The sequence below is a fragment of the Oryzias latipes genome, chromosome 3, assembly GCF_002234675.1.
Source record: "Oryzias latipes chromosome 3, ASM223467v1".
In the NCBI taxonomy this organism is placed as follows: domain Eukaryota; kingdom Metazoa; phylum Chordata; class Actinopteri; order Beloniformes; family Adrianichthyidae; genus Oryzias; species Oryzias latipes.
Window position 1 is genome coordinate 25182070 of NC_019861.2, and position 12593 is coordinate 25194662.

The following is a 12593-nucleotide window of genomic DNA, read 5'->3' on the forward strand; positions in this document are numbered from 1 at the left end:
CAGCCAACACAGACAGAAATTACTCTTTCAAAGAGGGATGAAGAGCGCACAGATGAGGTTTCAGCAGCATTAAATCCCTATTTCTCCTACTTCACTGTAACAAGCTACTAATTAAAACAGCTTAGAGAAGGGAGGGGTAGTTAGAAATGATTGCCTCCTGCATAATCCTATAATTACCACAGTCATAAAAAACAGTCACTATGTCAGTCTAATGAAAAGATGTGTTCACAATTACTCTCAGAAAGCTCTGCTGAAACTCAATAGTCTGTGTGGAATTATTTTCCCCTGAACCATGTTCACTTATTTGTGACAAATCAGTACTTAAGAGACTCTCAGACATTTCTTTCAACCAATTAGGCTTTTTGCAGAATGTCTGACAAGAGACAGACGTTTGTACAAAAAACACTTTAGAAAATCCCCTGCCAATGACAGTTCATGCAGAAATTGTTTTAGACATTTGCTTTCAGAATCAGTACTTCTCCTTTATATATTTACAAACTCCAAAAACCAGTAATAAAACCTGTAGTTCCAAACTACTTCAGGACAGTTTACAAACAGACACTCAAATCTTTGAAAAGACGTCTATAAAATTCTCACCTGCCACTTATGGTAATTTCTCTGATTGCAAAGTATCTGTGTTTGGAGTTCACCCCCATTGCTCTGCTGTGGTATTGTGCTCTCAGATGTATTCGGACCTGGGCAGCTTGTACCATTTCCTGCAGGGCAGGACTTCTGTAGAAGTCGTTGTATCCAGGCCTGAGGCTGGTCAGAAGGCTGAAAGTGATGTTTCCTCCTGACAAAGGCACATCTCTGGAACAAAGCAGATGGACAAAAATTCTTCCTCGTTACAATCAACAGATATGTATGATCAACTCGGCTTCTGTTAAGGATTTAAAGTACTATAAACATGGTCAACCTCAAACTATCGGAACTGAACAACTAAATAAATAATCTTTTTCTAGAAAAAATTACAAAAGTTAAATGTAAACAAAGTGTGCGAAATGCATGCCTTGTGTTTGCTGCTTTTACATTTTTGTGCTTAACCACATGATCTTAAAATGAAGCTAAACATTCGTTGCAAGCTAAAAGTGTTTTAGGCAGAGACAGGTCCTGCTGAGATTGATTTTGATGAGGGCATTTTGGACCAAAACCTATTTGAGATGACAATAAGTTTGTAATATACAGCTAAAAAATAGAAAAGTTGGTTTTAAATTCCCTTTAGAATTTGCATAGTCCTGATTGTAGTACAATGTCATGTACCAGAGACACTGTAGAGTGCCTATAAGCCTGGGAAAAATTTAGAATAATGTATTCTTATCCTTTTGCTGGTAGATTGGCTGATTTAATCTCTCAGATTTTAGTCAGTCACTGTTTGAAAGTAAAATTAGGCCAGTCAACAAAGGATTGATCAAACATTTTCTTTAGCTCGGAAGACAAATATTTAGGTAATGAGGTTAAAAGTGTGAATAATTTTGTAATTTATTACAATAAATGCACACTGCACCCCCTTAATTGTTTCAAGGTTTTTAACTAACAGCAATTATCTTTGATGTGGTGAACATTTTTATAGATTAAAATCAAAAAACAGAAACCAAACAACTCCATTTCAATCATACATGATTGATCAGTTTTTATATGACATTTGGGCAAAAACAAAAGTACAAGCGGGATTAAAGTATGAGATTGTATACAATGCGGTTTTAAAAAGGAATAGGTCTCAGAAAGATGGATGTCACATATGATGACATTATACTGACCCGGGCAACTGCACACAGTTGACTGAGTCTGGTCTTAACAAAGGTCCATTGCTGAGCATTTCAAAGTCGCTGCAGTTTCTGGCCATATATTGCCAGTCCAACCAGGGCTGTTCAGTGCTGACGCCACTCTCAGACGCTCTGAGGTTAACCTTCCGTCTTTGAATCCGAACAGACTCCGGCAAGAGTCCTCCAAACTGGAGTATCACATAAAACACCTGAAGAAAATGGGGCTAAAGTTAGAACTAACAGCAACAGATTAAGCTTCAAACTGTGTGCTGTGAAGTGTCATGCTTCAAAAGCTGTTTCTGATCATCTGCATGTCTTGTATAATTTGATGCCAGAGCAAGAGGTGACATCTTCTGGCGTGTATTAAGATTTGTAAGTTATTTTTACAAAAACAACTGAGGCTGTGGTTAGACAATATGAGGATGAATAATCTAAAAAAAAAAGAAAATCAGTTTGATAACACATTTGCATAGTAAAAAAGTTACATTCATTAACATCATGCCAAATTTGATCCACTGGTAACAGAAAAACTATAAGATTGAAAAATCAAGAGATATTTGTCAAAAACAATAACCGATAAGCAGAATCATTACGCATTAATTATATGTATGATTGGGCCCGTCATTGTTACAAAGAGATGAGTATGCTATTCTGGTCTGATTAATACCTGGTACTGTCCATTAGCCAAATCAACAGTGATAGTAACTCCTTCATCCAGTTCTTGTGCGGTCATGATCTTAGACAGCCAAGCAGTACTCATGTCCTGGTCGTTGATGTAACCAAGTGAGTGAGCATTAAGGTTCAGTCTTAAGACCCTGTCACTGGTGGTGTCCTCAACCGCGTTGGGAATACAGTACCTGTTCACAATGACACAGTGGAGGTATGACAGTATAAGCATGAACCTAAGAGTGGATCTGAGATGTGCAGAATTGACAAACAATGAAGCAACAACTTCCATAACTGCAAAGATATAAACATTTTATTTGTATGAGAACTTGACATAGTGATACTGCACCTTTTATTTAAAGGGTGTACTCTGGAATGACTGGGAGGACAGCGACACTCAGACTGGACATGAAGCTTTGGCAAGACTCCTGAATACAGCTCAACTATTTCTCTGTTAACGCACACACAAGAACACAACAGTGGCTCAGACAAAAAATAACAAAGTTGAATCAGCAGCAAATGTTGACCATTTTTGATAACTTTTGCTTGGTTAGCAGTTAAAGAATAAAACAGAAAAGTAATATGAGGTCTAAGTAGAATCAATAAAACAAAAAAAATACAAATGTGTTTTTTTAAGGTGTTTTAAAGTGACATTGAGATTGGAACATTAAATGCTAAGCAGAAAAAATCCAAACCACAATTTGGAAACTCAGCCTAAGATTTTTTCTCAATTCAATCTTGACAAGAAACCTTGTAAGCAACAAGTCCCAACTGTGTGCAGTACAAGAGCGGTAAGCAAAACACTAATTGGTTTGTATTGAATTTTCAGGTAAATCCTCTGAAAACAGTATGGATCTGAGGATGCAATAATTAGCTTTCTTTTGCTTTTCTCCAAATGGCTGTTTCTGTCTGGCATTTTTCATAATCCTGTATGTATCTGTTTTATATTATCGTTTTTTCTTTGTTTTGTGGATGATCTAAGAGCCCTTTTCCTTTTCAAATTACACCTTCCACCTGTTTTATTTGCAATTTTTTCATCATTCACTTTCTTCAGTCCTCTCTCCTTTTTCCCAGTAGCTCCTCATTACGAGTCCCTATTCTGTCCGACTCACCTGTTTGTCAACGTGGCAGGATAAAATCTAAAGTCCTGCATCCATCCAATGAACTGATTAGACCCTGGAGAGATGAAAGGGGTGTTGAAAAGAACATAAAGAAAGTGTTAATGGGTTTGCACTGCAGGCACTGAGTGAGAGGATTTCACAGTATTTAGTAGGTTATCTCATCAGTTTCTTTATACTAGCTAAGCGAGGCTGCCAAAAACTTCTTGTAATGGCCAAATTCTCTGCGCAGAATAACAAACGTGCCAAAATTGTCTTCAATTGTCCAAACTAAAGAGCAGCAACGTCTTTGGGGATAGAGTATTTACTTTTAGTGAGGAAAGAGTGGAATGTTGCTTTGAAGAAAACAACATTTTGAGTACAATTTGTTGCAGTTTGTGTTACGAATGGCAGTTGTGGAAGTACCCAGGCGCATAGAGGAGGAGGATGTTCCTGGCAACAGGATGTTTAGTGAAGTCCACAAAACTACAAACAAAAACCACTGCTTTAGCAGGCAAACCAAAACTTTAAACTCCAAAACTCTGCATACTCAAAACAGGGGGAGAATATAATATAGATGGACCAGCACAGGAGGAAGGGAAAGACAAGACTTGAATACACACAGACAAACGAGACACAGGTGAACACAATCAGGACAGACAAAACAGGAAACCCTACAAAATAAAACAGGAAGTTAACTCAAAACATTGCAGAACACAGAACACACTAGAACACAAAAGCAAAGAACCTAAAACCATGACAGTTTAGGTAAAAAAAAAAAAAAAAACTTAATTTAGTTTTCACTGTGGTTTTCCCACCTTTTCATTTTAATAAAATACTGGATTCTATGAGGCTTGGACTTTTCTAATAAAATAAAAGTGTTGGTAAAACAGCCAAAGGATCCTCCTTATAGGACGGGAATTTCAAACACTTGTTTTCCTAAAAGTAGCTGTCCATGGTCCTACTGCTTTTACCATACGTCCAACACCTGTAAACTTTTCTCTAATAACCTCTGTTACTTGCTTTAAATTTTAAGTAGCTGACTGGCAACAAATAACGTTTTTATTTTTCCAATTGGATTTACATAAATGTGAATGCTGTTGAAAAACACCACACACACCCAGAACATCTTTGTTGCAGTTAAATTACAACAAATTATTTCCATCAACTTGACAAAGCAGAGCATGATTGAGGATATTCACCAGAGACTGTCAAGTACGCAGATACAGGTAAAGACCCTTCAGAATGTATGCAGTTATGGTGGATGAGATGCAAGGGCCCCACACAGACGATGAGGGAACTGGACCAAAGATGGCTCAGGTTTCTCAGTGTCCAACCCACTTGTTTCAGTCAGTCTGAGTTACATTTGCCCGCATCAACAGAATCCCAGCCATGTTTGGCTTTGCCTGTGAAATATATGTTTCAGTGTTACAGGTTTTGCCATGTGTATTCCAACAAACTATCCTTACTTGAAAGAAAGTGTGTTTGTGTGTGTGTGTGTGTGTGTGTGTGGGTGTGCAATTGCACACCAGAGAGGCTTTGGTGTGCTTGGACCAGCCACAGGATGAGCGTGTGTTTTTGGGACAGTGTACAGTACAGTATGTGCATGTAAGCCAAAGTAGGGGGGGGGGGGGGGGGGGGGGGGGGTGTTATGGGATATATGTGTGTTAGATCAGTGTGTGGTTGTGCAGCCTAAGGCTGTGGCTAAGGATTTCCTCAGCGTGTGGAAATGGGATTATGCCTTCCTCTGAAAAGCACTCTCCCTATTGTTACTGGGATGATGCAAGGTATAAGCCTTAATTCTCTCCTCTCTGTGAAGGTTTCTCTTATTCTTTCTGCTTTAATGTCTGTTATCCTTTTCTCTTCCTATTTGTTTCTACTTCGGAAAAAAGAGACGTAAGTGGCTTTGTGTGTGTGGTTTTTATTTTAATTTTTTTGCTTATTCTTTGTCTTTCATACGCAAACTGGCTCTATGACTGAGAAATTCAGTTTTTAGACCTTTCATGATTTCTGCTGGCGTGAATCCTCAGTGCAGGATAATAGGGCCGCCCTGAGGGTTCTTGAAGCAGCAAATTTGTCTCAAATGAGATATTGTGAGTCCTTTTTTTAACTGTCACTATTTTCTTAAGGCTTTACTAATTGTTCGTGTCATGTTTGAGTCAAAGTGACAGAGATGGTTTCCCTTTTACAACGTCTGCATGTAATAATATATGTATATTTTGGATTAATGGCAACTAGTGAACATAGGGTAGTTAATACTTTTGAGAAAAAACAAGATCCTCATATAGAATAGCTTCTTTCACCACAAACATACCATTAAAAGCTGTGGTTGGCCTTTAACACATCTTGTTTTACAAACAGTTTTCAGTTTGCAGCTCTGTTAATCAATACATCTGATCAGGTTTCACATGGTCAACAATCTGATCAAAATTCTAAGCATGCCTCCAAACATTGTACATACACGCAAATGCAAGCACACATGCGTTTGCAAGACTAAGCCAATCGCTTTCATTGATCACCCCCTCTGATGTGATCACCAGCTGATCAGATGCTACCTGATGTGAACTAGGATCAATGGCTGATAAATGAGAAGAAAAACACTCGTTTATCACTCTTGGAATAAACGGCATAATTTTTTCTTTTAATCTCTCTGCTATTGACTCTGAAGCAGCTTGCAGACACAAATAATCAATCACAGATGAGGAGTTGAAACAAGATAAGGCCTGAAAGGAAAATAAAAGTGAAGGAATTATAGGCGCCATGTAAAATAATGCAGACATAATAAACCAAAGCAATACCATACATTTAACCTGTTACTTATAAAATCTACTTCTGGTGAATTTAGAAGCAACATTTCCCAAAATAAACTGCACTGAAAGGTAAATCAATTGTTTCAAGATGTTTAACTGACATTAAACTGACACAGTGAATGCAGGCCTCACTTGACTTTTTTCTAATATGTAAAAATTACTCACAAGAGATGAAACACTTTGTTCTTACCATTGGAGCTCCGTCCAACCCACATGGCACCATCATCGCCAACATCAAAGAGCATGCTGGCCAAATTTTTTGTGTCAAATGGTGTTCCATCTGCCTCCAGCCCATCAATGAAAAGATTTGCTTGTCTGTCATGGATCTGGAAATCCAAAAAAGCAAAATCACAAATATCTACATATACATCCATTTGCCTTGAAAATTTAAAAGTTATCAAACTGTGATTTTTAAAAGACAGATATAACTAGACTGAGACAGTGTTAAGTATCCTCTGTGCATGTGCACATCTTTTCCAAAACTGTATGCACTATCCATGAGTACAAATCAATGAGCATGCGTTACCTCATGTGTGTAAATTATACATTCGGCTAATCTTCCAGCTCATTTCCCTGGTAGCAGAAAGAGCCTCAGGCTAAACTGCCTTAGCTGCAAATTAGCTTTCTGTTTGACCAAAAACCTTCTCTCCACTTCTTTCCCTTCTCTTTTTCTGATCTGCTCCATGAATATTAAAAACTGCATGGCCGACAATGCCGTCAAAGCAGAAGCAGATTCCTTTCACATCAAACCGGAGCCAAAAAGAGAGATACTTCCATATGAGAGCAGCTTTGCTTTGTCCTTTTACCTCTCTCACAGGGTCGTTTGCTTCCTTCACTTCTTCCTTGTTAAGGAGTTCCCCGACCCGATTTTCAATTGTTTTGTCCCCCTATTTTTTCATCAGCATTTTTCCTTTGCTTCACCCTAAGTTGACGACTTCCGCCTCTCATCTACCTTCTTGTCTCTTCCCCTCATGTTTATCTTGCCCTGTCGCTCTCACTTGTTGTCAGCTCTTTAGTGGAGTTGAAAAGGTGCGAGGAGGGAAATAAGTCCAAGTCAAAAAAGCCTTTAGGGGATGAAGGCAGTCCCAGACAAGTGTCTGGCTCTCAGAGGATAGTTAAGACACCCAGACAGGCACTTTCATGATGGCTGATTGAAGACTAGCAAGCACATAAGAGCACAAGAGTGCGGGAGTGAATATAAAAAAAAAGGAAAGAGAAAACGAGACAGAAGGGAGGAAAAGAAAAGTCAGAGTGCAGAGAGGGAGCTGGAAGAAGGACCCTCTTTAGGAATCTCTAAGCTTGAGCCGTGTGGCTCTTAGAGAGATGTGAGGAAGTTGTCAGGACTGATGTAAATGAATCCTGAAGCTCTTCGTCTTTCTTAGCTTCCGTGCAGCCTTTGAAAGACAGCTAACTCCCGTTTGCTGAACCCTTTCGATCCATTTTCCCTCCTCTTAACAAAAAACCCTGTGAACTACTGATTTTGTGAGAAAATGCTGTCAGAGGATGAAGACAGCAAAAAAGGGATCCTTTATGTTCAATATAATTTCTATGAAAATTATGAAAACGAGATTTCTTTTGTTTAGGAAAGATTCAGAGAGAAGAAAGCAAGTTCACAGAAAAGGTTTCAGACAAGTTGACAGAAGAATTCATCAGCTAACTACTAGGGGTTTTATAACATTCTCAATAAATACTGATTCCAATATTGAAATGTACGGTGGCCCTGAAGTGCAAATCCAAATTCACTCAATGTAAAAACATATTATAGATCACAACGACAATAAAAAAAAAAAAATAAAATAATGAGAAAAAAACAACAACTTTACCTTTTAGAAATTAAAACAAAATTCCAGAAACCAAAACACAATTCCAAATAAAATGAAAATAAAAATGAAACATTTCAGTAAAACAATGACGTTCGAGTTTTTTCAAATGCATCTTTAATGTCCATAGATGTATGAATGCTAATAAAAGTTTTATGTTTAGTACAGAGCATATCCAGAATTACTTCAGGCCAAATAACTATTGGTTGGAATGATGGACAAATGTCATCATCCAATCAGCAATATGCCATAGTGTCAACCTTTTCCAGTTTCTTATCATGTTTTGCTTTTTAACATTTTATTTTGATTTCGGGAACATACTCTTCTTTTCCAAAATGTTTTTTTCTCTGCAAGCCGGAAGCCTTTTAAACAGGCACCCATCACACAAGCTGTGCAGTTTTAAAAATGTATTTAAACTGTAAAGGAAGAACTAGAGCAAACATGATGATGATCTGCTATGGACAAATGAAACTGAACAGTCAGCCAAGCAATTGCAATTAACCAAAAGACATACATCTAAGGCAAATGCATGGAATTTAAAGTTAGCCTATTTGAACCTAAATGACAATAACATTTTTTTCTCTACATCTTATTGTAGGAAGTTTGAATCATGTATGATGACATATTTGTCCAAACTAGCAGCCCAAAACCTGGAGGGTTGCAATGAGTATCTCTAAAAAATTAGCAAAAGAGTTAAAAATCTTGCATTCTGATGAATACTTTATTCACCAGCTGAGCCAGACTGTTGTTTTTAATCCTGAAATAACTAACTGGACCTTTGTTGTAAAGAAAAATTGTTAAATTCAGAAAGTGACAGTGATGAAGTAACTGATATCATTGGTATGAGGCCCATTGTGCGCAAAGAAAAGACATAATGAGTCATATTTTGTCTTTTGCACCCATCTATTCTCCTGGTCTGCTACAACGACAGTGTTCAAAGTGAATTGAATTACTGAAAATTATGTAATTATTAGGAGATTTTGTTGTTTTTTTGCTACTGAAAAATCTGATAAGATGAAACATTATTTTCAAAGTCAAAGTTCTGTAGACCAACAGAAATGTCAGCTGGTTTGGCAGGGTGTGAATATGTGTGTGAGAAGATATTGAATGAGAAGAGAGAAAACAGGGAGGAAGTGGTTGTGAGCTGCAGACATGGCCCAGTTCACTATTTCTGAAGTTTCAATTCCACATTCAATTAAATAAAAAGAATCAAAAAGTTGTGTGTTTGATCTCTCAAAGAGAATTCACTGTGGTTTGTATGCACCTTAACTGAATGACTTTGTGGTACTGTAACACCATAGTTGATGGCACAAATGACCAGATGTTATAAAGTCTCTTTATACCATCTATTCTATCTTTAAAAACAAAACAATGTCTTTCCCTGCAGATACTTTGGGATATATGACTCAACCTGTGAAAGTTTGCTGTGAGTTCATCCACTGAAAGTTCAATTTAGCTAGGATCAGATAAGGAGAATACTGAGCTTTACATCTACCATACAGATCTGCTTCTTTACCGTCAACTGTTCTCAACAAGCACAGAAGCCCCAAATCCTAGCCACCGAGACACAAACATAAACACACACTTTTAAAGTTTTCTCCACCAATCCAGCTTCACAGCTAGAGACACTGGTTTGGAGAATGGGATCAAAATGTAGAACTTTCATTACTCCTGCTGCTCTCTTGTGAGTAACAATCTTTTTTTTTGTTTTAATCTTAAAGAGATTTTATGTAAATTGAGATGACCATACTGTGAAATCTCTTAATTCAGTACTGTAGGACATTGCAGTAAAGACCTGAAGTTGTGAAAGCTCAGTCAGCTGCTTCCTAGTGCAAAAAAGGCAAAAACAAAATCAAAATCACTGCTACTCACAATACTTGAAAAAAAGAAAAAAAAAGTCAGAAAATATAAGCAGGTATCATTTTGACCAACAGAAAAGAAAAAAAAAATCTTATCAATCAGAAATATATACTACAGTAACTTGACCCAATCAGAAACTCAAAACATTTGCACATAAAAACTAATATTTTGAGAGAATTGTATAAAACGTTATTGTGTAAATCAAGCCAAATGCTTACATCTACAATAAAAAAAGAATATTGTTTTTCTTTCTTTTTTAAATAAGATGCTTTGATGCACCCATAATCTACTTGTTTTTATCTTTGTTTTGGTCTTGATCCCAGATTAAAAGCATCTTTTTCTGTATCCTTCCTGGGGAGGTCACAACAAAAAAATCACTACTGATAGTTTTCAGTTTACTATTGTTTCACTTCATCACCAAAAGCTTTCTGTCATCTGTTTTTTTTGTTTGGTTTATTTTGATGATTGTGGGGAGTTTCAAACACTCTTTCATTGAGCAAAATTTACCAACTGGCACCAGAGCCCTATAAGCCTCTCTAAAAGCCCAGAAAAGCCTTGAGTGGAAAGCTTTTAGTGATCTGTAGACTGGCATTTTGACTGAAGCTCTTCTCAATTTTCACGCTCCAGCCAAGTCATGGTTCACTACACAGTGTGGTATACAGTGATTATTCCAAAGTTCCTTTACGGAATACCAGAACAGCAGAAAAAAGGGAAAGAAAGTAAAAACCACAGCTGCTTCAGACACGCATTTTTATTATTTACCTTGAAAGAAGTTAATATCCAATGGGGAGTGGTTAGCAGTCTTGTCTGACAGCGAAAAGACCCCAGCTCAAAAACTGGGTACCTTTCTGTATGAAGTTTACATGTATCTGCGTACTTCCTGGATTCTGGTTTTTAAACCGTTTACACATCTGTGACTAAAGCTCGAAGGGATGACAGGGATCTATTTTCTACTTTATCCAAACACAGGTTAGCCATTATGAGGGACCATAGCAGTCCTGTGGCACAACCATGCTTTGGCATGTAGAATTTATTTAAAACTGCAATTCTCAATATTTAGACAAATGGGTTCTGAGAAGAGAAGAAGGAAGTCACATTAATGCCCCTGTGTCATCTGGGTCTGTATTATGCTACGTACCCGCTTGGCATGTGATTGGTAATCAAGAACCCGCTGAACACAGGTTCTTGAACACACTTTTAGCATACAGTGTTTTACGATGGACTGTCGCTACCCAATACTACGTCGTGTACCTTCAGTTGGAAGAAGCTTGGTGCAAATCTTGTGAATCTTGCACCAGGCTTTTCTTTCACAGCTCTATTCTGATATATAAAAGACCTGGTGTCATAGAATTCCGCCCAGGCACAAATTTCAGTTTCAGACGGTTGGCACTTCTATGAATTAAAAGGGACACCATTAGTGCGTCACTACCAAATCACAGTCTCTGATTGGTAGTTCAGCTGGTTTAACTTTCAAGGGACAATTATTGGCCGCACGTTTGGTACATGGAGCCTAAAAACGGACTTAAAAACATGCAAACATGAAAGTTTTGAACACAGAAGCCCGAAACACAGATAAATGCACATTTGCATGATATTTCGTTGAAAGTGGTCACTTGAATGCCTGTTGCCAAGGCCGATTTGAACGTAGTACAAATGCGTGTCGCTTTGCCTGCAAAGTGTTGTGAGTGTGATGAACACGGTTTCCTACCAACAAAAATGAGAGGGCCAGAAGGTGTTTGGCTAGCTAAGTTTATGCTGCTCACAACCAATCCATGGGGAGTTCTTCCAAAGGTTAAAAAACTTTGTGCGCTAACTTAAAACACATCCAAGGAGGGAGTGAAATCAAAAACTGTATATTGGCTTCATAAGTCAGCAGTTTGCCACTTTAGCATCTTCTGGTACATTTTCACTTTACCTTCTATTTTTCTTTTACTCCTGTTATCGCACCAGTTCTTCACACTCCAAGCCCCTCTCAACCTCCTTCCCCTTTCCCCCATATACTTGTCCTCACCCACTATGACATGTTAGCAGCTCTGATGTACAGCCAATATTCTCTCTATCATATTAGCACAACTGCAGTGTGTAAAGAGATAGGAAGAGGAGAGGAGGAGAAGGGAACAGAGAGACAGACCATGAGAAGGAGACACATTTGTTCTACTCATCTCAGTGCTAAAAGATACAATTACCTCTCAGAGCATACTATCCATGTTTTATACTAGCCCAGGGCCCAATGCCTTTGCATTGCTGCGCTCACCCTGTGTAAGGCCTATAATTTAACACTCGCTATGACAGTTTGTTTAAGAAAAGAAAATTGTCCCAGGGATATGGGGAGGGAGAGAAGGATAGCTTGTGTGAGTAAAATGGGAAGGAAAGAGGGAAGGACAAAAGAGATGGGGGGGAGACAGTGAAAGGGGGAGAGAATGAGAGATAGATGAGGTGGCGAGGAAGATAGGAGGAGGGAATGATTTCCAAACAAAAAAAGAAAGAAAAAAAACAGCAAAAAGATACAAAAGAGAAAAAGAGGGGCAACATGTTTGAGCTAACTATAATCTTCTAATACACACCATAAGTCTGTCT

The 12593-nt window shown here is 38.0% G+C and overlaps 1 protein-coding gene across 1 annotated transcript in view; it reads right to left on the reverse strand.

Annotated features, from left to right (window-relative positions):
- Positions 1-12593, reverse strand: part of ush2a (usherin) — a 190485-nt gene that overhangs the window by 165442 nt on the left and 12450 nt on the right. The window contains exons 6-11 of the mRNA XM_023953554.1: positions 6527-6662; positions 3542-3605; positions 2779-2880; positions 2431-2620; positions 1758-1972; positions 598-810 (exon numbers count right to left, since the gene is read on the reverse strand). Of these exons, the coding sequence (XP_023809322.1) occupies positions 598-810; positions 1758-1972; positions 2431-2620; positions 2779-2880; positions 3542-3605; positions 6527-6662 (920 nt within the window). The remainder of the gene's footprint in view (positions 1-597; positions 811-1757; positions 1973-2430; positions 2621-2778; positions 2881-3541; positions 3606-6526; positions 6663-12593) is intronic.